Below are 26,071 nucleotides of genomic sequence, written 5' to 3' on the forward strand. Positions count from 1 at the left end.
CCAGACATTGAGGTAGACCGCAAGGTTTGACTGTATGACTTGACATGGATGGAAGAAGGCAACAGGTATCCTAGTGGTTAGAATGTTGGGCTGGTAACCGAAAGGTTGCTGGTTCAAATACCTGAGCTGTCAATGTGAAAAGTCTGTTGATGTGTCATTGAGCAAGGCACCTAACCCACATTTTCTCTAGGGTGCTTTACTACTATAGCTGACCCTGTAAAACAACACATTTCACTGCACCTGTGTGACAATAAAACACCTTTATTTTTTATTAAGAGTAGGCTACAGTACAAACAGCATCCATAGAGTATAGGACTAAGCCCATCATGGTGTCCTGTGTTCCCTACCCAGGAACACTCACTGGTGCGGTGGCTCGCTGATCCGAGAGGAATGGGTGCTGACGGATCAACAGTGCTTCTCCTCCTGGTAATCTCTCCATCCATCTTTATCTCACATTATTTTTTCCCTCGTTCAAAGCAGAGGTGAGAGACAGTAGGAGGCATAGGGAGAAGAAGAGGTGTAAAGAGGAGAGCAAGGGTTGAATGGAAACAGAGTTCAAACAAAGACCTGGTCAGCCTCCCGAGTGGCGCAGCGGTCTAAGTCACTGCATCGCAGTGTTGCGGCGTCACTAACAACAGCCTGGGGTTCAATCCCAGGCTGTGTCATTACCGGCCGTGACCAGGGTCCCATAGGGTGGTGCACAATTGGCCCAACGTCGTCTGGGTTAGGGGAGAGTTTGGCCGGGGGGGCTTTACTTGGCTCATTGCACTCTAGCGACTCCTTGTGGCGGGCCGGGCGACCTGCAGGCTGACTCGGTCGTCAGTTGAACAGTGTTTCCTCCGACACATTGGTGCAGCTGGCTTCTGGGTTAAGTGAGCGGGTGTTAAGAAATGCGGCTTGGCGGGTCATGTTTCGGAGGACGCATGACTCGACCTTCGCCTCTCCCAAGCCCGTTGGGGAGTTGCAGCGATGAGACAAGATCGTAATATCATGAAATTGGGGAGAAAAAAAAAAAGAAATTACTTGGGGTGTCTATATAATACGCTCTCTCTGCTTCTCTATCAGTTTCTTATTCTTCCTCCTACTCTGCCTCCGTCTTTTCCTCTCCCTACTACTCTCTCCATCCCCCTGTCGGTCTCTATCTCCCTCTGTCTCCCTCAATCTGACTCTCTCTATCTCCCTCTATTTCCCTCTATCTGACTATCTTTCTATCTCTCTCTATCTCTCTATCTCTCTATCTCTCTCTATCTGACTATCTCTCTATATCTCTATCTCCCTCTATCTGTCTCTCTCTTTCTCCCTCTATCTGACTATCTCTCTATCTCTATCTATCTCTATCTCTCTATATCTCTCTATCTGACTATCTCTCTATATCTCTATCTCCCTCTATCTGTCTCTCTCTTTCTCCCTCTATCTGACTATCTCCCACCCACCCTCCCTCCCTACCCCTCTCTCTTCCCATCTCCCTCCTTCTCTCTCTCCCCCTTCCTCTCCCTCTCTCCCTCTTCCCATCTTCTCTTTTCCCCATTCACATTCTAAGTGAAGATGCAGCCTGCCCATATCCTGTTTATGATAGGGCTAGTGACAGCCCCTCTGCCCCAGCAGAGCTGAGATATGGCCCAGGATGCTCCAGCCTCTACAGATCTGTTTAGCTTCTGGGCCCGTACCATGTCACTGTGTCCAGATCTGCAATAGCAGTTTGAAAGAAAAGCTCCTTGACCTATGTAGTGTGTTAATGTATGTATGGGCTTTAGATTATGGTTTTGCTTTTGACCCAGTTTTTCAATAGATTTTTGTTCGTTTTTGGTGCTATAGTACACCAGAAATATGAGGTTGGGCCAGGAGTTTTTTTTGTCAGTCAGACAGGCAGTCAGTCAGTCAGGAAAATGTTGAGCCCTAGTAATAGGCTATAACAAAGAATTGGCAAGTAATAATAATAATAATAAAAACATGTAATTTGTAGAGTGCTTTTCAAGGACCCAAAGACGCTTTACAAAGTAACAGTGTCTGTGGTAAATAATATTATGGTCAGGAAAACTCCTGTGCCTTGTGATGACACACTGTAATAAGAGGGTCATTTAGAAGAAGCTTTTATCAATGAACTTACAATTACTTCATAGTTGTTTGAGAGACATTTTGGCAACAAATCAAGCCAGGCCTCATCCACAGATAACAAAAAAGGCTTAAGCGCAGAAGTCCAACTTTAAGATTAGTCTGTCAATCAGATAAGACCTGGACTGTTTCCTCCCCATCTAGACTGTGTAAAACTCCTAATGCATTCTTATCGTTCATGCTTGGTATTCCAGTAGTGAGTGGTTTAGCTGTACTCCTCATGCCGACATTACAGAACCTTGCTTCCATCAAGACTGTGGTCATTGGCATCAGCATTAGTCCAGTAGCTTGTTGCTGACTATGCGATGTGCTGTATGTGGGTCATTTAACACAGTTAGTTGAGGAGCCAGATTTAGTGAGTGTGTAGAGTGTATGCTGAGGCTTTCTGTAGTCTATTGTCGGTTTAGTGATGCTGGTAGCTGTGGTCAAGTATGTGGCCAATGATAAGTGTTATGTTAAGTGTTGTTCATACAGAGAATAGAATAGAATACTGCAATACTGTATTTTACTGTATTGTATTATATTATTATTATTATTATTATATATTATAGTGTTTACACAAGCTGTGGCTAATCTTTTCTTATGTATAATGTTCAGCTTATACTGCTTATACCATGTTCAGGTTACACTGACTGGTCAATGTGTGGTCAACCCTATATGTAATGTTTCTGACAGTAGTCTCTGTGGTCCTCAGTGTTCCAGACCTGAGTGAGTACAGTGTACAGGTGGGCCTCCTTCACCTCAACTCATCCTCAGACCATCCCAGGCTCCGCATCGCACACGTGGTCTGTGGCCCAGAGGGATCCAACCTGGCCCTGCTCAAACTGGCCAAGTAAGAACAGCATTCATTCATTCAGTGAGTCAGTCAGTCAGCCATTTTACTTACCTGGTAAAATAAGGGTAAAATAAATAAAAAAGTGTAATTAATCCATCAATTCATCCATTCATTCATTCGTTCATTCATTCTCAATCATGCATTGTAGGCACAGCAACCATTTATTTATTCATTCATTCATTCACGTGTGTGTATCCTCACTGTGTTTATGTGTCCACCCCTAGGCCTGCCCCTCTGTCTGAGCATGCCTTCACCATCCAGCTCCCAGTAGCAGGCTGTGGGATCACAGACGGAACCAACTGTCTCATGTACGGCTGGGGAGAGACCAAAGGTACTGCCCTACATGACTATCCCTATGTTATGTCTTATCCCTGTGTGGTGTCTTATGTATATATATATATATATATATATATATATATATATATATTGTGACGTCACGAGAGGCTACACAGCTTTCAGCGGGATTGCTCAAGTAGTGCAAGGAGACAAGGTTCAAACAAAACAAGGATTTTATTATAGGTCTTGGGAAATTAACGAAAATATAACAAAATTCTGTTCTCTTGTGGCTCTTTAAGGGTTAACAGTTCAGGGATGTCTCTTCCACATCCAAAATCATGATTCTCACTCGCTCAGATAACTTTTCCCCAGCCTTACTGTAGTCCACGTTGCAGCTAGTGGCCAACCCAGCAAAAAGTCCTTCCAAATGTCTCTCACGTATTTCCACAGGTGCATATATCCAAAGGTGAGTATTTCCCAAAGGTAAGTATCTCCAAATCCTTATATTCCTCATGGAAGTGGACGTGCAGCACTCTTGTCCTCCAGAGAGCCCACGTTGGAGACTGTGTCTCTTCCCTTCCCAAACCTTCAGCTCATCAGCTCCTCATTTGTTTCAGCTGCGTGGGAAGATTGGCCATAGAGGGTTGGAGTTCCCGACCATACCAGCAGATGGAGCCATAGCTGTCTGGGTTTGCAGCCACCTCAGGGGGATGTAACGTCCCTCCAGGACACAGCCTCTCGTGACATCACAATATATATATATATATATATATATATATATATATATATATATATACACTGAGTGGCCAGTTTATTAGGTACACCACCCTGTTCACGAAAATGGTTTGCTCCTACAGACAGTGAGTCACGTGGCTTTGGCTTGCTATATAAAGCAGGCAGACAGGCATCGAAGCATTCAGTTACTGTTCGATTGAACATTAGAATGGCCAAAATGAGTGACCTAAGCAACTTTGAGCATGGTATGATTGTCGGTGCCAGGTGTGCCGATTTCAGTGTCTCAGAAACGGCCGGCCTCCTGGGCTTTTCACACATGACAGTGTCCAGGGTTTAGCGAGAATGGTGCGACAAACAAAATAATCCAGTCAGCGGCAGTCCTGTGGGCGAAAACAGCTTGTTGATGAGAGATCGAATGAGAATGGCAAGAATCATGCAAGCTAACAGGCGGGCCACAAACAGACAAATAACAGTGCAGTAGAACAGTGGTGTGCAGAGCGGCATCTCGGAATGCACAACTCGTCGGTCCTTTTCACGGATGGGCTTATTGCAGCAGACAACTACAACGGGTTCCATTCCTATCAGCTAAAAACAAGAAGAAGCGTCTCCAGTGGGCACACGATCACCAAAACTGGACAATTGAGTAGTGGAAAAACATTGCCTGGTCCGACGAATCCAGGTTCCTGTTGCATCATGCTGATGGCAGAGTCAGGTTTTGGCATAAGCAGCATGAGTCCATGGCCCCATCCTGCCTGGTGTCAATGGTACAGGCTGGTGGGGGTAGTGTAATGGTGTGGAGAACGTATTCCTGGCACACGTTAGGTACAAGGTTCCCTTGATACCAATTGAGCAAGGGGGGGGGGGGGTATTGGATCAAGAGATCCATGATATTGTAGGAAAAGAGACCTTAGGATATCATGTGTTGAATGTGTGAATAAAGTCCCCCACAATGACACCATATAGACAAACATGTTGTCTAGGGCTATAGGTTTGGAATATGGTGAAATGGTGTTTGAACAGTAGACTGACTGTTTCCTGCTTTATTTCCGGCTACTTCCTGTCCAGGGACAGGATATGAGGGGGCACTGAAAGCTGTGAGTCTGCCCATGGTCAGTAACAACAGGTGTTCTGAGCTCCACGACAAAAACATGCCGGTCTCTGACAGCAAAGTGTGTGCCGGGGGCAGGAAAGACCAGGGAGTGTGTGAGGTGAGCTTCATATACATTACTCTACATCATCTGAAACATGCATTGACTCGACATCACATGACTCAATTATTACTTCAAGCTATTCGTAAATCTATCATAATGCCTTTTGATTGGCTGCATAAGCACCACGCTAACCTGCACTTGGTTCGTCCCTCACAGAGAGACTACGGTGGCCCGTTGGTGTGCCAGGAGCGGGAGAGCAAAGTAATTGTGGGCGTGAGCATCCACGGCCGAGGCTGTGCCCTGGCCCGGCGGCCCGCCATCTTCGTCAATGTGGCCTACTACTCGGGGTGGATCCACAAAGTCTTCATACACTACTCCAGGTTGGAGGAAAAACTACTGGAAGAAGCACCGACCAAACCGCTCCATTCAGGACTGCACCACAAGCCTGCAAGAGGAGGGGTGGAGCATTCAGGACTGTACCACTAGCCTGCAAGAGGAGGGGTGGAACATTCAGGACTGTACTACAGCACTGTAAGAGGAGGGGTGGAATATTTAGGACTGTACCACAAGCCGGGAGGATGGGGAATGATCTCTCCAACAGAGGATGCCTAACTAACAAGACCGTTGGGAGATGTAAGAATGTGGAAACTGACTTTATGGGAAGCAGCCATTTTGGGGCTTCGTGGCTGGACGTCGCCTCCGTTTCTGGAGGGAAAAACACCATGAATGAAGGAAAGATATTTTGGGACGTTCAGAGGCTGGGAATACAAGGACATGTTCAGAGAGGCTGAAAAGGATATGAAGGATTTTTATAATATGCAAATGAGTTAATGCAGGACCAGGTTGTTATGCCTTGATCACACCGATAGCGTCATTGCGTAAAATAGTACGCAGCATCATCTGGATTGTGTGCAACAAAAGGTCAACATTCACCTTCTGCTACCATTTCTGTCAAGCCGTCTACGCATACAGTTTGACACATACGTTCGATAAATCCAACATATGCACCACACAGAATGCACTGCAACTGCCTCTGCAACGTAATGCTGCAAGGCAGACGCAGCATTCCATTGGAAATGAATGTACTTCTGGTGTACCAAAACGCATTGACGCTGTCGGTGTGATTGAGACGTTAGCTTTAATAACATTTCTAAACAATAGTTTCTGGCACATGGACAGTTCATTTTTGTGAGTGAAATATATGAATACTCTTAAGCCATAAAGAGGGATGAATTGATTCGTTCTCTCACTGCATCCACAAGACAATAGGAATGGTATGGATGACTCAGTATTGTCTCCTGGAAAATACTTGAATTTGGTCAGAACCAAAACCAGAGTCATGCGAGGAGGGATCCAGACAGGACTTGGTACGATCCGTGGCTACTGGGTCACGTTGAGGCCACATGATGGAATGGCTAAAAGTTCAGTCATTTAGAAGTTACCACTTGGTGAATGGTGAGAGTTAAAACCTGTCTAGAAACAACCTCTAGCTAGAGGTTGTAACTCTCACCATTCACCAAGTGGTTGTTTTTGGAAAGACTGTTCAGTAACTGTTGCCTAACTAATGCTAATGCTAACAGTTACTTAGCCAAACATTAGCAGTTAGCCTACATGGCTAACATGTCTCCAGTTTTGGAGGGAACTCTACACTAGCCCCTGGTGGGCTGCATGTGTGTTATGTGGTCAGAGTTCAGAACATTTAGAAGTTTCTTATTGAGTGTATTTCTGGCACTCTGTGTTATTTAATAGGTCTTATAGATCTGGGCCTTTCCTTGGCTCGCTCACACCAGACGTCAGTGGAGTTGCTTCCTCTCTACTCTCTGTGTTTTATATTTAAACGGATTAGAACGTAGTGTGCAGTCTATTTATTTATTTGTATACATCTGGCCCTTGTGAGAAGGCGCCAGCGATTGACGTCGACAAAGCGACACGTCTCGCTAATAGAGGAAGTAAAGGTTATAGCGGCTTTTTATTTGATACATGTTCTAAACTCAGTGTGTCAATCATTATTATTGGAGGTACACTGAATGGCAATACGGATTACATGAAAAGTATGGCTTGTGTTCCAAAACATACCACTTTGTCAGTCATTTTTCTTTGAACAATACTGACATGCAGTAAGTGTAATGACATTGGAGAATGTAATAATAGTTTTCTTTCAGTGCTGAAAATCAGTCATGAAATCCTTTTTATAATCACAGAAAGCAGATGTGTATGTATGACAACTAATGATCACTTCAAACTGAACATTTCTATTCTTGCTGGGCCCCTAAGAAGACTTATAATTTCATCCAATTTCTACATCCTAAAATATTCAGTTTGTAGTTTAACCTATGTCACAGTATTTGGCCTGTTCAGTGCCTTTTTTTAGGTGGACAGGAATCAATAGTGTACTATAGAATTGGCGCAGAGAGCTGTGAGTGTATTTTACTGTTATGTAAATAGGATGTAAAGTAGTGTGTGTAAAATACTATTTTCCACTTCCAATGTCTTATTTACGTAGTATTTTACTCATATATGGTCACTCTGTTTATAAACTTGTATACTGTAAACTCTATAACAGCTGCTATTTTTAAAGGGTCGGGTTGGGTCTTCATATTATAAACTATATGATTTTATTATATTCACATTTTAATAATACATTTACAGTGTAAATTAGAGCTTGTTTCACTCTTTTCATACTGTGTGTGTGTGTGTGTGTGTGTGTGTGTGTGTGTGTGTGTGTGTGTGTGTGTGTGTGTGTGTGTGTGTGTGCCAAGCACTCTCTCCTAAAGTAAACCTTCAGACAAAGACTCTTGCAGCAATACAGTTTTCTGCAACGCATACGCTCTCAACACAATTCAAGATACTCAGTACAGTAGCTTTAGTAATTCATGTTATTCAAATGGGATTTTCAACACATTGTCAGACTAAATGAACCCAGTTAAGTTTACTCTGGGTCAAGTTCTTAGACTGGGTATTATCTTCCCACTTCCCATGTCAATCATATCAAAAAGACCTCAGTCTATTGGTTTTGGATGGCCACTGTCCACCATGGCCAGGTTCCTGACCAGAAGATGAGCAGAAACATTTGGTTAACGCTTACATAATGTTAGGGCAACACTAGAGATGTTCAGTTGACGCTTACACTGCGTTTGGGCAACACTAGACACTGTGGCATGCTTCCTCCGTCATGTGGAGTTCTCATTTGCTACATGACTCCTCGGTGCTGAGGAGAAATGGCCGACCTGTCAGCGCTGACCTCAGCCTCATTCGCGGTGGCTTGTCACAAACCAGCCCCAAGGCTTTGTGCCTCATCGCAGCGGTAACAGGAAGTGAAATAACTCACTTCCCCGCTTTTGCCGGACTAACAGCCCGACAGTCATTAGGTCATGTTTGGTGCTTCTTGAATTGAAGTCGATTTAAAATATTTGTCTGTTGGGGAAATACACAGTGGTGTAAAGTGCTTAAGTAAAAATACTTTAAAGTACTACTTCAGTAGTTTTTTGTGGTATCTGTACTTTACTTTACTATTTATATTTTTGGCAACTTTTACTTTTACGTCACTACATTCCTAAAGAAAATAATGTACTTTTTACTCCATACATTTTCCCTGACACCCAAAAGTACTCGTTACATTTTGCATGCTTAGCAGGACAGGGAAATTGTCAAATTCACACACTTATCAAGAGAACATCCCTGGTCATTCCTACTGCCTCTGATCTGGCAGACTCACTAAACACACATGCTTTGTTCGTAAATTATGTCTGAGTATTGGAGTGTGCCCCTGGCTATCCATAAAAAAATTATAACACAAGAAAATGGTGCCATCTGGTTTGCTTAATATAAGGAATTTTAAATCATGTATACTTTTACTTTTACTTTTGATATTTAAGTATATTTTAGCAATTACATTTACTTTTGATACTTAAGCACATTTAAAACTAAATACTTTTAGACTTTTACTCAAGTAGTATTTTACTGGGTGACTTTCACTTTTACTTGAGTCATTTTCTATTAAGGTATATTTACTTTTACTCAAGTATGACAATTGGGTACTTTTTCCACCACTGGAAAAAACCCATTGGAAAAATCTTAGTGGGAAAGCATTCGAAAAAGGAATTTGTGAACCTTGCGCTGAACTATTCCGAAAAGCAAGAGCAACATTGTAAAGACAATGTCATCCTCTTCTAATAACCTTAATCAAACAATCAACCATGATGATTTATGGCATTTAAAAGCTTGTTGCAGTGACCTCAGAAATATATAAGTAGTGCTATGGAGGTTATGCTCAGACCCTGTGTTGTGTTTGTGTGTTGATCCTGCTCAGTCCCCGTGCTGAAGTATGCGTGCTCCCTTCCAAAGCCAACAAGAGAAGGCCATCTCAAAAACTGAACCTAGATCGCTCTCTGAGCTAATGGCTCTATCTCAGCTTGTCTTTCTGCCATTCTTCAGGCCTTTCCTCGCCTACTCAACCGCAATTCATTCAGGGTATGGGTAATCGAGGAAAGATTCATTTAAAAAGAGCCACAGGAAAACGTCACGGAACTACAAAGGTCTCTTGGCTTTGAGTGTTTGGGAAACTCATCCTCTGGACCATTTAATTTTGGTTCACGGTTCCAGTTGAGGGGATGCAGTACAGCAGAGGTGCCCAACCTTCCTCCTGTAGAACTACCCTCCTTCAGACTCTCGCTCCAATGCTAATTTAACCCACCTGACTCTACCAATTAGCTGCTCACTAGGACCTTGATTAGCATAATCACTGTTGTAACAACTGAGTCAAAGCAACAGACATTCATACCGTAATCTGGGCCCCAGGGTATACCATAGTCTTGTCCCCCAGGGATACCTTAGTCTGGGCCCCAGGGGTACCTTAGTCTGGGTCACATGGTATACCTTAGTCTGAGCCCCATGGAATACCGTAGACTGGGCCCCAGAGTATACCATAGTCTTGGCCCCAAGGGATACTGTAGTCTGGCCCCCAGGTATACCTTAGTCTGGGCCCCCAGGGAAACCTTAGTCTGGGCCCCAGGGTATACCTTTGTCTGGGCCCCGGGTATACCTTAGTCTGGGCCCCGGGGATACCTTAGTCTGGGGCACCAGGGTATACAGTAGTCTTGGCCCCCAGGCAGGGGCGGCCTGTTCAATAGGGCGATATGGGCGACGCACTGCCAAACGGGAAAAGGAAGGGATTTTTTTTCTAATCAATTATATCACGGCAACAGTAGTTATCAGTGTTGTAATCTATACGTCTGATCTGCCACAGTGCCACACTGCCACTAAATGTCGAATCAGGCTAAAGTCGTGCTTCAAATGGCTCCCCCCCCTTTTGGGGCGATTTCAGTCAGGTTGAAAATCGCCCAGAAGTCTGTAATAGACTCCCATGTAAAATCTATTTTTTTCAAATTTCAGAGCCTTCAATACAATCTCAATGGGTGTCTGTGGGCTTGCACTTACGCGCTTTCGTCATACGTTACGTAACCATGAACGTAACTGAGAAAAGAGTGGATTGTTTGAAAGAAGTTCCTTTTTGTCGGCGATTCGGCGAACAAATGAAGATAAATTGGCAACGAAACAATTAGGACCTCCCAGACCAAATTTAATAATTCAACAGGTTTCTACTAAAGGCGGAAAGTCCTACACCCGAGGATTTTCCAAAAATTGGTACGAACGAAAAAAGACATTGCCACTCACTCAACTGGATGACGAGGGATACAGGCTGGCTGTCCGCCGCCACAACGATGAGGTTAGTGTTGATAATCACAAGTTTACTGGATGTGGATATGGTGTAATAAAGGCAGTTTATTCAGAGGTAAATATATCTGGAATCGCGTTCACGGACCCGTTCGTCAAACTCTTAGGGAGCTATAAATTAAGCCCCATTACTTACCATATCAGATAAGAGAAATTGCTGCAGCTACATATATTTTACATCCTGGCCCTACATAGTTCACTATTTGCATCACTTACCAAAATATTACATGTGGTCATATATGCTTGGAAAGTGGAGATGCCATAGAACGTCAAAAAAGTAAACATTGCTGGAGACACATTGCCGTTTTGGAGAAGACATCGCGTTTGCTAGCGAAGAGATTTGTTGTGGCAAATGAACTTGGGCTGGGAATTGCCAGGAACCTCACGATAAGATATATGCATCAGCATTGCGAGTCTCATGATTCTATACGTATTGCGATTCGATACTGTGATTTTATTGCGCACCATATGTCTGTTGCAGAGGGATCAGAAAGCCATGAGAACGAGTTTTGATCAGTCATGGAAATAAAAGTGCTGAAAACAAATTTGCTCCCAATGTGAAAAGATTGAGAACAAGCTATGAAGGAACAATAATGGTGTTTTGGTGCAGGTACAGCCAACTAGCGCTAAAATATTGCGATATTGTCAATACAGTATATCGTAAAGTATCACTATGTAACTCGATTTCTTTCACCCCAATCCCTCAAATTAACGGTAAATAACTGAATTGTTTGCCCCACATTTAGCTAAGATGATTAGCTAGCCAGCTAAAATGTTTTATTTAGTTAGCAGTCGCATCTACAATAGTTTACTGTCAATAACATGTCTCCAAAATGACGTGGTGTCTCCAATTGTGTTGACATTTTACAATTGCAATGCGCATCCATGAGTATCCACTTTCTGTAGCTCAGCTGGTAGAGCATGGTGCTTGTAACGCCAAGGTAGTGGGTTCGATCCCCGGGACCACCCATACACAAAAATGTATGCACGCATGACTGTAAGTCGCTTTGGATAAAAGCGTCTGCTAAATGGCATATTATTATTATTATTATTATTATTATTATTATTATTATTATGTGAAGAGAGCCCCGAAACATTGTGTGCAGACATTTTATGCAATAAATGAAGTAGGTTCAATCTAGTAGTTCTGATCTTCTGATTGGTCCTGATGAGTTGGGCGAGGTCCCCTGCAGGCTACTGTCACTGTTGCATTGGCTCTGAGTCGGGTTCTCTGTCTTCAAATGTTCAGCCTAAGAGAGGGGATTTTTTGTGTGTGTGTGTGTGTGTGTGTGTTTAACAGTGATGATGTGTGTGTGTGTATTTGTGTGTGTGTGTGTCCTCAGAGCAAGAACTCGTGAGTTGGAAGAACTGAGAGGCCTATGGCGTGGGTGTTGTCCTTGGCCACCTGCTGACAAGGCTGACAAGATAGGACCCTTTTGTCCATTGTTATTGGATAGGAACAGAACTTATAACCAGCTCCTGACCTAAATAGATCTTAGCACAACATTTTACTCAACATATCATATTCCATATTCACTATAACAAATATATTTACTACGACATTAGCAAGAACCGCCACATCCTCAGCCGGCTAATCCAGTGTGTGAAGTTTTGCGGAGTGTTTGAGTTAGCTTTGCGAGGCAAAGATGAAACTGAGGGCTCCACCAACCCTGGTAAGCCAACACTTTTGAGATCAGTCAATAAATGCTTCTGGTATTGACTTATATGCTGCCCCTGTCTTCATGTTGTTGCTGGACATATCTTTTTTTAAATGTGTGTAGGTCACCTAAATCATCAGAAAAATTGCCCCTCCTGAGAATTTTTTCAGGAGCCGCCACTGCCCCCAGGGATACCGGAGTCTGGGCGCCAGTGTATACCGTAGTCTGCTGATTTTGTACGTTTGCCCACTGACAAAGATATGATTAGTCTATAATTTTAATGGTAGGTTTATTTGAACAGTGAGAGACAGAATAACAACAAAAAAATCCAGAAAAATGCATGTCAAAAATGTTATAAATTGATTTGCATTTTAATGAGGGAAATAAGTATTTGACCCCTCTGCAAAACGTGACTTAGTACTTGGTGGCAAAACCCTTGTTGGCAATCACAGAGGTCAGACGTTTCTTGTAGTTGGCCACCAGGTTTGCACACATCTCAGGAGGGATTTTGTCCCACTCCTCTTTGCAGATCTTCTCCAAGTCATTAAGGTTTCGAGGCTCCCTCCACAGATTTTCTATGGGGTTAAGGTCTGGAGACTGGCTAGGCCACTCCAGGACCTTAATGTGCTTCTTCTTGAGCCACTCCTTTGTTGCCTTGGACGTGTGTTTTGGGTCATTGTCATGCTGGAATACCCATCCACAACCCATTTTCAATGCCCTGGCTGAGGGAAGGAGGTTCTCACCCAAGATTTGACGTTACATGGCTCCGTCCATCGTCCCTTTGATGCGGTGAAGTTGTCCTGTCCCCTTAGCAGAAAAACACCCCCAAAGCATAATGTTTCCCCCTCCATGTTTGATGGTGGGGATGGTGTTCTTGGGGTCATAGGCAGCATTCCTCCTCCTCCAAACACGGCGAGTTAAATTGATGCCAAAGAGCTCGATTTTGGTCTCATCTGACTACAACACTTTCACCCAGTTCTCCTCTGAATCAATCAGATGTTCATTGGCAAACTTCAGACGGCCCTGTATATGTGCTTTCTTGAGCAGGGGGACCTTGCGGGCGTGGCAGGATTTCAGTCCTTCACGGCGTAGTGTGTTACCAATTGTTTTCTTGGTGACTATGGTCCCAGCTGCCTTGAGATCATTGACAAGATCCTCCCGTGTAGTTCTGGGCTGATTCCTTACCGTTCTCATGATCATTGCAACTCCACGAGGTGAGATATTGCATGGAGCCCCAGGCCAAGGGAGATTTACAGTTATTTTGTGTTTCTTCCATTTGCAAATAATCACACCAACTGTTGTCACCTTCTCACCAAGCTGCTTGGCGATGGTCTTGTAGCCCATTACAGCCTTGTGTAGGTCTACAATTTTGTCCCTGACATCCTTGGAGAGCTCTTTGGTCTTGGCCATGATGGAGAATTTGAAATCTGATTGATTGATTGCTTCTGTGGACAGGTGTCTTTTATACAGGTAACAAGCTGAGATTAGGAGCACTCCCTTTAAGAGTGTGCTCCTAATCTCAGCTCCTTACCTGTATAAAAAGACACCTGGGAGCCAGAAATCTTTCTGATTGAGAGGGGGTCAAATACTTATTTCCCTCATTAAAATGCTAATCAATTTATAACATTTTTGACATGCATTTTTCTGGATTGTTTTGTTGTTATTCTGTCTCTCACTGTTCAAATAAACCTACCATTAAAATTATAGACTGATCATGTCTTTGTCAGTGAGCAAACGTACAAAATCAGCAGGGGATCAAATACTTTTTTCCCTCACTGTACCTTAGTATGGGCCCCAGGGATACCATAGTCTGGGCCCCCATGGATATGTTAGTCTGGGCCCCAGGGATATGTTAGCCTGGGCCCCAGGGATACCTTAGCCTGGGCCCCCAGAGATACCTTATTCTGGGCCCCCAGGGATATGTTAGCCTGGGCCCCAGAGATACCTTAGTCTGGGCCCCCAGGGATACCTTAGTCTGGGCCCCGGGGATACCTAAGTCTGGGCCCCCAGGGATACCTTAGCCTGGGCACCAGGGATACCTTAGTCTGGGCCCCAGGGCCACAGTGTCTCCTGACCCCCCTGTCTCAGCCTCCAGTATCTATGCTGCAACAGTCTATGTGCCAGTGGGCTAAAGTCAGTCTGTTTTATCTGGTGTTATTCTCCTGTCTTATCCGGTGTCCTGTGTGAATTTAAGTATCCTCCCTCTAATTCTCTCTCTCTCCCTCTCTCCCTCCCATCCCAGAGGACCTGAGCCCTAGGACCATGCCTCAGGACTACCTGGCCTGATGACTCCTTGCTGTCCCCAGTCCACCTGGTTGTGCTGCTGCTCCAGTTTCCACTCTTCTGCCTGCAGCTTGGAACCCTGACCTGTTCACCGTATGTGCTACCTTGTCCCAGACCTGCTGTTTTCAACTCTCTCTCTCTACTGCACCTGCTATGTCAACCTCTAAATGCCCGGCTATGAAAACCCAAGTCACATTTACTCCTGATGTACTGACCTGTTGCAACCTCTACAACCACTGTGATTATTATTTGACCCTGCTGGTCATCTATGAACATTTGAACATCTTGGAGAAAAATCTGGCCTTAATGGCCATGTACTGTTATAATCTCCACCCGGCACAGCCAGAAGGGGACTGGCCACCCCTCAGAGCCTGGTTCCTCTCTAGGTTTCTTCCTAGGTTGCTGCCTTTCTAGGGAGTTTTTCCTAGCCACCATGCTTCTACATCTGCATTGCTTGCTGTTTTGGGTTTTAGGCTGGGTTTCTGTATAGCACTTTGTGACATCTGCTGATGTAAAAAGGGCTTTATAAATAATAAGATGATTGATTGATTGACTCTTTCTGGGGGAGATGCTGAGCACTGACAGAAAATAGATACCCCACTGCACTGTCACCATTCCTCTTTCTCTCAGAGAGATTGTGTGTGTTGGAGATGGATTGCATTGCAGTCAGGCTGCGCAGAATCACTGATCTACAAAGCACCTTGCATCCAAAATAACTTTGCATTATGTGATCAAGATTAGTTATTCTGTGATCGCTCAAACTGAATCCCTCAAACAAGCTGATTAACTTGTCTGGCAGTGAGAGAAATAATGTATCCATAGGACTCTGTCGCCCTCTCCTGCCTAAAAATGGTAGTCACTCAAATCTTCAGAGATTATGACATGGTACAATTCAGAGGGGATATCAACATAGGACTAATAACAACTAATACAAATTATTTTTTTTATTACTGAAAATACTTTTAAAAACAGAAACTCATCAATTTCACTGAGATATGTTGCAATAACCTGTAAAAAAAAATACTTTTAAACGTGCACATTGAGTCATGATTGGAATGTATTTGTGCTGATTCTGTTGCATACCCTGCCCAGTAGTAATCAGCAGCGCCATAGAGCTGTGTGTGTGTGTATAAATGTTTGCCTCTGACATTCACTGATTCGAGAAAAGGGGAGACACATTCTGTCCCATAAGCGATGGACCACCAGTCCTCTCCCTGTGATGAGCCAATAGAAACCTTTCATCTGTTTGGTGATGAGCCAATTGGAAATCTATCCCCTCATTCCAATGATAGTTCAGTGAATGTCCCATCCTCTCAGTCTGATGAGCCAATGGGAAGACTGTCCTCACGTCTGTGTAATGATGAGCCAATGGGAACGTGAATCTCTCTGCATGGTGAGCTAATGGAGTCCTCTCGTCCTGGGGATGGACCAATGGGAACGTGGTGCTGCCTGAGTATTGAGAGGATGAGGATGGAAGAGGAATGGAGATACCTCTGTAGCCCAACACTTCTGTTCCTCCTGTACCTGTAGGTGAGGTAGTACATTCATTCACTCTTCACATTGTGTTTTATAGGTACATCTCTGAAATGGTTAAAGCAGGGTTGGCCAATTCTCCTGGAGATCTAGTGAATGTGCAGGATTTTGCTTCGGCCCTGCTCTAACACACCTGATTTAGCTAAGTTCTCTTTGAGAAACTGAGCAGTTGATTTGTGGAGTTGAGTGTGTTAGGGCAGGGCTGGAGCAAAAACCTGCATGGTAAGTGGCTCTCCAGGAGAAGGGCTTTGCCCCACTCTTTAAAAAAACCATCATAAAAGCTTAATCACCTCTCTCTATTGTAGTAGCTGGACCATATCTCTGGGAGATTTCTGAGCATGAAGTGTCAAACTGTACTCCCAAACCCTCCCTCTGCCTCCAGTGTGTCTAAACACAGTTGTAATGACACCACAAACAAGATAAACATAGCATTTTGTTAGTCAGCTGGTAACTTGCTACAAGGTTAATAATACTTAATTGCACATGAATAGTATCAATTGCAGTGGTATATACTCAATTTTCATAACAACATGGTGTCAGGGGGCTTAGCTTGTTTATGTACCTGTTGAGTCATTGAGTTGGTTGTTCTCATCGAATTCACTGAAGGGAAATCTTTGTTCTTTTGGTTCATCAGAATTGAAGCTTTAAAAAGAAAAGTGAACTGTTATTCTTTCTTTCTTTCTTTCTTTCTTTCTTTCTTTCTTTCTTTCTTTCTTTCTTTCTTTCTTTCTTTCTTTCTTTCTTTCTTTCTTTCTCTCTCAAGATGCTATAGACCACCAAGTGCTAACAGTCAGTATCTGGATAACATGTGTGAAATGCTTGTCAATGTATGTGATATCAACAGAGAGGTATATTTTCTGGGTTATTTAAATATTGACTGAAAAAGCTTCAAACTGTAACCAGTGCCTGCAACCTGGTTCAGATTATCAGTCAACCTACCAGGGTAGTTACAAACAGCACAGGAATGAAATCATCACATTTATTGATCACATCTTTACTAATGCTGCAGAAATTTGCTTTAAAGCAGTATTCAAATCCATCAGATGTAGAGATCACAATATAGTAGCCATATCTAGGAAAACCAAAGTTCTGAAGGCTGGGCCTAATATAGTGTATAATAGGTTTTGTAGTGATTCCTATGTTGTTGATGTAAATAATATTTGTTGGTCTGTTGTGTGTAATGAGGATCAACCAGACGCTGCACTTGACACATTTATGAAATGTCTTATTCCAGTTACTAATAAGCATGCACCCATTAAGAAAATGACTGTAAAAACGGTTAAATTGATGAGGAATTGAAAAATTGTATGAATGAGGCAAAAGGAATGCAAAATAAGTCTGTCTGCACAACCGATTGGCAAACGTACTACAAAATTGAGAAATCATGTGACTAAACAGAATAAAAAGAAGAAGAAACTACACTATGAAACAAAGATAAATTATATAAAGAATGATAGCAAAAAGCTTTGGAGCACCTTAAATTACATTTTGGCCAAAAAAGCAAACTCCGCTCCATCACTCATTGAATCAGATGGCTCATTCATCACAAAACCCACTGATATTGTCAATTACTTTAATGATTTTTTCATTGGCAAGATTAGCAAACTTAGGCATGACATTCCAGCAACAAACGCTGATACTACACATCCAAGTATAAATTATGAAAGACAAGCTTTGTAATTTTGAATTCCGTAAAGTGGGTGTGGAAGAGGCGAAAAAAGTATTGTTGTCTATCAACAATGACAAGCCACCGGGGTCTAACAACTTGGATGGAAAATGACTGAGGATAATAGCGGATGATATTGCCACTCCTATTTGCCATATCTTCAATTTAAGCCTACTAGAAAGTGTATGCCCTCAGCAAACGTAATTCCGCTACCCAAGAAGAGTAAAGCCCTCTTTACTGGCTCAAATAGCTGAACAATCAACCTGTTACCAACCCTTAGCAAACTTTTTTTTTTTAATTGTGTTTGACCAGATTCAAAGCTATTTTACTGTAAACGAATTGACAACAGACTTTCAGCATGCCTATAGGGAAGGACATTTGACAAGCACTTACATAAATGACTGATGATTGGCTGAGAGAAATTGATGATAAAAAGATTGTGGGACCTGTTTTGTTAGACTTCAGTGCGGCTTTTGACGTTATCGATCATAGTCTGCTGATGGAAAAACGTGTGTTATGGCTTTACACCCCTGCTATATTGTGGATAAAGAGTTACCTGTCTAACAGAACACAGAGGGTGTTCTTTAATGAAAGTGTCTCCAACATAATCCAGGTAGAATCAGGAATTCCCCAGGGCAGCTGTTCAGGCCCCTTCCTTTTTTCAATCTTTACTAATGACATGCCATTGGCTTTGAGTAAAGCCTATGTATGCAGATAACTCAACACTACACACGTCAGCTACTACAGCGAGTGAAATCACTGCAACACTTAACAAAGAGATGTAGTTCGTTTCAGAATAGGTGGCAAGGAATAAGTTAGTCCTAAGTATTTCAAAAACTAAAAGCATTGTATTTGGGACAAATCATTCACTAAACCCTAAACCTCAACTAAATATTGTAATTTAGAATGTGGAAATTGAGCAAGTTGAGGTGACTAAACTGCTTGGAGTAACCCTGGATTGGAAACTGTCATGGTCAAAACATGTTGATACAACAGTAGCTAAGATGGGGAGAAGTCTATCCATAATAAAGTGCTGCTCTGCCTTTTTAACAACACTATCAACAAGGCAGGTCCTACAGGCCCTAGTTTTGTCGCACTTGGACTACTGTTCAGTCATGTGGTCATGTGCCACAAAGAGGGACCTCGGAAAATTACAATTGGCTCAGAACACGGCTGTCCCTTAAATGTACACGGAGAGCTAACATTAATAATAACATGGTTAAAAGTGGAGGAGAGATTGACTTCATCACCACTTGTTTTTGTAAGAAGTGTATGACATGCTGAATGCACCGAGGTGTCTGTTTAAACTACTAGCACACAGCTGGGACACCCATTCATACCCCACAAGACATGCCACCAGAGGTCTCTTCACAATCCCCAAGTCCAGAACAGACTATGGGAGGCGCACAGTACTACATAGAGCCATGGCTACATGGAACTCTATTCCACATCAGGTAACTGATGCAAGCAGTAGAATCAGATTTTTTTTAAACAATAATAATACACCTTATGGAACAGTGGGGACTGTGAAGAGACACACACACAGGCACAGACACACATACACATGATAAGACGCGCACTCTACACACACGTACACATGGATTTTGTATTGTAGATATGTGGTAGTAGAGTAGTGGCTTGAGGGAACACACTTAATGTGTTGTGAAAAGTGTTATTACATGTAATGTAATATTTTTAATTGTATATAACTGCCTTAATGTTGCTGGACCCCAGGAAGAGTAACTGTTGCCTTGGCAGCAGCTAATGGGGATCCTTAATAAATACAAATACACACACTCACTATGTGCTCCATGGACACTGCTCTTATGCTTGGCTTCCCGCCTCCATTTTGCCCTTCGGTTTGAGAACCACACCTTCAAAGGGGAATGGCAATTATAACAGATGTAGCTCAGTATTACAGGTAATTTTACAGGAAATTACATAGGTTGTATGCATAGTTTGTGCCGTGTTACCTTGATGGTGTCCTCTGGAAGTTGGATCTCAGATGCCAGTTTTTCCCTGGTGAACATGTCTGCGTAGTGGCTCCGTGTGAATTCTGTTCAGTTTGGGAGGGAAAAAATGGATGAAAGAGCATTCAAAGCTCAGCTTGAAATGATAACAGATTTTCCAACTGCTCTAAAACAAGCCTTGGTGAAATAGGAATAAGTCTAATCAAACTAAGTCGTTGTAGCCTAATCTTTCGTGCATCCACTCCACATTTATAAATACATAGCCTAAATGGACCTAAACAGTTGTCGAAGTAAAGGTAGGACATTGTTCTGTCTAAAGTAGACTACTGTATAGGCCTACCTTGCTCTAATACTCTACACTGCTCCAGGGTGAAGGTGGTGCGGTTGCGATGCTGGGGCCCTGGAGGCTCCTTCACCTCAACTGTCTCCATCTCCTCCCTCTCCTTCACTACTAACTGCGTTGGGGTCTCCACTGGAAGACCTGGAATGCATACAAGTAGGCTATATGGCTATGTTTTTCAAATTGTGCACAGTGTATGTGGCCTAAATGTATGTATTTCTCCCAGTTCAAGATTTAGGATGTGTAGCCTACCTGGGTATCTGGGGTGGTGCGTAGAAATCTCCACTCTCAACATCGCAGAGTCGAGTTGAATCTTCCTGAGAATTCGGTTTACAGAGGACACCTTTTGACAAGGATTAAATAATTCTTAAATTAATAGAAAAATATAACTATTTCCCTCCCAGTTGTACACACGTTGTATCATTCTGGTGTAGCTTGTGATTTCACTTACACTGGGAACTTTGGCCGACTTACAGATTCTTTCGGCCGCGAGCTTTTTTCTGATTTCCCAGGCGAATATTGTTGGGTTTTCCGTCTTGCATTCGATTATTTTCGAGATGACTTCGGGGGTGAGGAGTCGAGGTCTACTTCCTCCGGTCGCCTTCGGGTCCAGGAGGCCAGTTTTGTGGTACCTGCTCAGGATCTTGCTGACGCAGCCATTTGACACCTGCCAGAGCGGAGTGCGCATTTGGGATTTCATGAATTGACGCACGACTCATATCCACCATCTAAGCACAATAATAGAAGGACTACTAGATCATTGAAAGCACACAATTTTACAACTATTTAATGGATTAAATTAAATGTATAATCAAATAAAATGAGGCTTTTCATGTATCGAATGGTATCGAATAGCGCGCAAATCCGAGCTCCTATAAGCCTGCTGATGCGCACCTGCAGAATTCTGGAGATCTCGCATGGGCGCACTCCTTCCGATGCCAGTTCGATCATCTTCCTCCTTTTATAAGCTGGAAGCGGCCTGCCGTTCAGAAACATCCCACCAAGCTGATTTACACACCCGCTTCCTTAGAATATAACAGAATAAAATAGCTTTTATAAGACTTAAACCTATTTTACCGCTTTATGCATCAGCATTTTTCTTTGAATATTGTTGGAAAAAATGTCTCCACTCAATTCAATGGTATTAATAATCTTCTAACACATTACAATTAGTCCTTCGTTTGAATATAGGCCTACCTTCGTTTGACAGGTCCACATTCGTTCCGCACATGTCAACTGGTTCGTCAGAGCCTTATCAAATGAAACAATAAGATCATCCCTGTATAATTCACAGTGCTGATTTTCCTTTGATTTGATAAAAAAGAGAATAAACTGTTATATGAGGAACTTCATCCCCAAAAGCTGGCCAGTGCACTGACCTGATTGTAAAGTGCGTAAAACACCTCACCTGTAAAATGTAAATATTCCGAGTCTGAGGGGATGCCAATTCACACCTGTCTGTTGCACAGGTCGCCACTGACAGGAATCACGTGCGACTTCACAAATATATAGCCTATCAGCCTTTTCTAGATGACGTAGCGGTCTGATAGGAGAAATGTCAATATTGCATGTATGCCTACTTTTCCTGACTCTCAAGTAACCTAGTCTATTCAGACTCGATTGTCTGGAAATCAACCTGCGAACCACAATATTTGACCACACAAATTATAGGATAAAAATATGGATGACCCTTTCTTATAAAGTGCCAATGTGAAATTTGTTTTCAATGTGGGGTCACAATTATTTCCCAAGATATTTGTAAAAAAAAAAAAAAAGTATATTATTATGGTGTTAACTAGACCTAGTAAAACAGCTTTTGTAATTGTGAACTTGAAGCAGAAGAATGCGAGACCATATCATAAACTGTAAGGTCAACAGGAGCAATTCTATCTCACATGCAGTGAATTTACAGTGGACTATAGGTTTACATCTAAATGGGTTTCAAGGCTAGTCCGTTAGGCTATTCAATTCCGTATTAATTATTTGGTTAGGTACATAATATAAGGGAATAGGAAGTTCGCATCCACTGCTCTCTCTAGACAATTATGCGCATAAGCACAAGGTATTCTTATATGAAGATGGACCATATGCTACGTCAAGATTCGACTTTTGTATGCTACATTAACAAAAAAAATTATGTTGGGCTACTGAAGATACTCATTTTGGTCTTTCAAAGTCGAATTTCACACAATGTGACACCAAAGGTAAGTTAATTCCATTTACTGTATTTCATCTCCAAGCGACACGTCTCGGGTCACGTGACTTGAGCATCCTTTCCGAGGTAAGTGTTTTAGATTAGTCCCATCGAGTCTCCTTTTTTTAAAGCTAACATTTGAAAATCTGTCCCGATGTCGACTGCCATATGGTAAAGTGCTTTTGATAAATCATAAATCCATCATCCAGACTCTTTTATTACATTTTCTTTCAAGCATGAACAAATAGTCGGATAGGGCGAATGTGGGGGGACCAATTGGGACCTTCATTTAGAAAAAAAAGGACGAGGAAAACCCTCGCAGATGTCTCTTGACCAGCCAGCAGATAAAATGCGTTGTAAACGTTTCAAAGGAAATATTTGACTAGCAAATATTAGCAAATGTGAAACCACACAAGGCTCGTCTTTTGGTCCTGTTTAATGACTAATTGGGCATCATTAGCTAGGTCCACACAGATCGAAGTGCCACCGAAATAAAGGGTGGATTTTAAAATGCCATATGGTCCAAATTATATATTAACCCACGAGTTAGCGCACGGTTATATTTTCTGTACAGGATGCATTGTATGTAGCTGATAAACAGCTCTGGACACCATGGTCTCCTTGCCAACAGACAGAGAAGACAAATAACATACTTATTTATTACTGCACAGAGTTCATGCCCCGATTGATTTTAAGTACTTTATTGCATATTCTGTGTGTACAACCCAAGGTTAATAAAACAGTCACGCTGCGGGCACGGAAATGGTTAAACATTCTTGGTGCGTAAATGTTCGCTGGGCTCACCAAAGGCGTCGGCTAACCATTTCGGCCTAGGGAAGAATTAAAAACATAGATCGACCATATCTCAATGACAAACAACATTGTATTTGGTTCCATCGACGTGCATTTTTGCTTTCTTGTGTTCCTAGGTGTAGAGAAACATTAACATTTTACCCGCGTAAAAGGGTACCATAAACCTATCCAAAGCGCACCGAGCTCCCTCATGCGTCACAACGAGGGGTCATATAGCCTCCATTCTAGCGCATTTCTGCACACTGAAATATGACAAGAATCAATTTACCCTCACTTGGAAGGACTGCTCAAATTGAATGTGTAATTCGATAAACATCAGCACAAAAGCACATTTGTTGGTTTCCATGGTAGCCAACATCTGACAGCGTTGAGCCCCAAATAATGCTTATTTAAGATGTAGCCTATCGATTTATGTGAACAAGACCGTGTGTCTGAGACGACATCATTGTATAGTTCAAATGCCAGTATGACTGAATCATGTGATCTGATTTGTGTGCCCTACATTTGCTATAGAACATATTGACCCTATATATTCTATATATTGCTGATGTATTATGAAGTTATTGTAATTATTTGTTTGTAATATTATACTTGTTTTACTGAGAGGGCAGGCAACATGAGTTTGATTGTGGATGGTTCTGTGAAATGATTAGAAAAATAAAAAATAAAAATAAACTCTTGGAACTTGTAAATGTGGCCCTTGTCAAAGTCAATAAAAAAACTCGTTTAAATTCACGAGTTTAAGGACCAGACATCGAAATGGGTTTAGAATATTTAATTGAGGAAATGGAATGGATGTGAGAATGGACCGGATGAAGCCAAGGGCTGCAGGTGAAGGATCCAGGGGATGGACTCTGTAGAGTTTGGCGTGGAGTCTCAGTTAGACGTCATCGTCAGGCCGTGGTAGATAGGCTGCTGTGGTGATGCCAATCCCCCCCAGGATATCTTTGGAAGAACATAAGATATACTAGATAGAAGGTGTTGAAGGTGAGGAAGGCAAAACTTGATAAGGCTAGCAAGGCAATGTGGTGCAACAGAGATGCACTGCAGAATGAAGAGGAGGAATGTTAGTTCGGTCAGGTTTAAAGGGAAACTTTTTCAACTTCGCATTCATCATTTCCAGCACCACACCAACATCAACATATGTGAAAATGGTGCATTTCTATGTTTTGTAGTTAATTAGATATAGGATGAGAAGTGTTTCCAATGACATCATCGGTGTGCATTGTGTGATTTTGATCAATTGTGAGTACGCATTGCCTACTAATTGCTACTAATTGGTTGATGATGTCATTGGAAACACTTATCTTTCTCTATATTTCTTACTACAAAACATAAAAAAATGCCATTTTCACATATGCTGATGTTGGGGTGGTGCTGGAGATGATGATATGAAGTAAAAAAAACTGGTGAAATGTCCCTTTAAGTAGAGGGTTCAGGTGTGGAGGCTGATTAGCTATGAGTTGCAGCTGATGCTTGTTGAGTTGCTAGGGAGCTGCGTTCAAGGCTAGTTAAAGTGGTTGCATTCAAGTCTGGTCCTCTATCCTGAATTCTTGTTGATTCTTAACACCACTAAGTGTATGAGCGTGGTTTGAGTCTGGATTGCTACAATGCGACCCAAGTTGTTATAATAGCAGAAGCACACACTGCATGCCACACATAAGCTTGAAAAGACTTTCCACATAAAAAATGTATGCACTCACTAACTGTAAGTCGCTCTGGATAAGAGCGTCTGCTAAATGTGTCTGAAAATGACAAAAATGTAAAGGTAATAATATTAATATCATCATCATGTCAGGCACAAAGGCACTTCATCCATCATATTCATACAATCAATTATAGCTTACACTAAACTAACGTGTCATAAAAAAAAATTTGTAACCAACATTGCATTGCATTCACATCATCGACAGTCGCAAGCTGTTAACAATTAAATTAATTACCCCCATTGGAGAACACATTATACAACTGCTGGGCAGTGTATGTCAGCTTTAACCCAATGAGCCAAAAGCCAAATTCTTCATTTATTACAGTACAGTAATATCAATATTGACTGAGAAAGAGAAAGTGAGTGAATGAGCACACCATTTGGTTGTGACAGGAAGCAAACTTGTTAGTCATATCCTGTTTGCTTGACATGTTGACCAATGAGCTAAGATAAGGCGGGGATTTGCCTAGCAGTGATTTATAGATGACCTGGAGCCAGTGGGTTTGGCGACGAATATGTAGTGAGGGCCAGCCAACGAGAGCGTACAGGTCACAATGGTGGGTAGTATATGGGGCTTTGGTGACAAAACGGATGGCACTGTGATAGACTACATCTGTTGGAAGCTATTTTGTAAATGACATCGCCGAAGTCAAGGATCGGTAGGATAGTCAGAGCCGTCCTCCCCTCAGCAGCCTCCACTGACTCTCAAGTGATATAAGAGAGTGTACAATCACGCTACATGGGAGAAATAGAATGCAATGAATTAACCTGGATAAAGTGTGGTTGGCATGGCTTTGTTATATACTGTAATACATTCTATTGCTAAGACTGTACAAGGCAACTTTCCAATGCACCAATCATGGACAGCCCAGGCCAGTGTCTCTAGCCCTGTCTATAACTGCCATTAACATGCGTCCTTCGTCCTGATCTTGTCCTGATCTTGACCTGATCTTGTCAGGTGATGTTAAGACTAATGGGAGTGGCTCGTTTGAATAATTAATACAAAGCATCATGGGTATATCATTTAAAATGGGTGTTATTTAGCTACAACATAGAGAATGATC

The 26,071-nt window shown here is 42.4% G+C and overlaps 2 protein-coding genes and 1 long non-coding RNA gene across 3 annotated transcripts in view; 1 reads left to right on the forward strand and 2 right to left on the reverse strand.

Moving 5' to 3' along the window:
• Positions 1-6,071, forward strand: part of LOC121549714 (hepatocyte growth factor-like) — a 30,279-nt gene extending 24,208 nt beyond the window's left edge. Inside the window, exons 14-18 of the mRNA XM_041861560.2 lie at positions 352-426; positions 2,807-2,944; positions 3,172-3,278; positions 5,024-5,166; positions 5,326-6,071. Coding sequence (XP_041717494.1) covers positions 352-426; positions 2,807-2,944; positions 3,172-3,278; positions 5,024-5,166; positions 5,326-5,595 — 733 coding nt within the window. The 3' untranslated portion in view covers positions 5,596-6,071. The remainder of the gene's footprint in view (positions 1-351; positions 427-2,806; positions 2,945-3,171; positions 3,279-5,023; positions 5,167-5,325) is intronic.
• Positions 6,072-15,277: 9,206 nt separating this feature from the next.
• LOC121555494 lies at positions 15,278-16,970 on the reverse strand. Its single transcript, XR_005997927.1, has 3 exons — positions 16,879-16,970; positions 16,607-16,703; positions 15,278-16,307 (listed from the first exon to the last, which is right to left on the reverse strand). It is a non-coding gene; the product is annotated as an uncharacterized LOC121555494 (long non-coding RNA).
• A 2,322-nt stretch (positions 16,971-19,292) lies between these two features.
• Positions 19,293-21,523, reverse strand: LOC121548067 (paired box protein Pax-4-like). Its single transcript, XM_041859464.1, has 8 exons — positions 21,490-21,523; positions 21,187-21,317; positions 20,744-20,959; positions 20,545-20,635; positions 20,293-20,433; positions 19,956-20,038; positions 19,784-19,856; positions 19,293-19,303 (listed from the first exon to the last, which is right to left on the reverse strand). Exons 1-8 carry the CDS (start codon positions 21,521-21,523, stop codon positions 19,293-19,295), a joined length of 780 nt encoding a protein of 259 aa, XP_041715398.1.
• Between the last annotated feature and the right edge of the window lie 4,548 nt (positions 21,524-26,071).

Source organism: Coregonus clupeaformis, unplaced genomic scaffold, assembly GCF_020615455.1.
Source record: "Coregonus clupeaformis isolate EN_2021a unplaced genomic scaffold, ASM2061545v1 scaf0097, whole genome shotgun sequence".
In the NCBI taxonomy this organism is placed as follows: domain Eukaryota; kingdom Metazoa; phylum Chordata; class Actinopteri; order Salmoniformes; family Salmonidae; genus Coregonus; species Coregonus clupeaformis.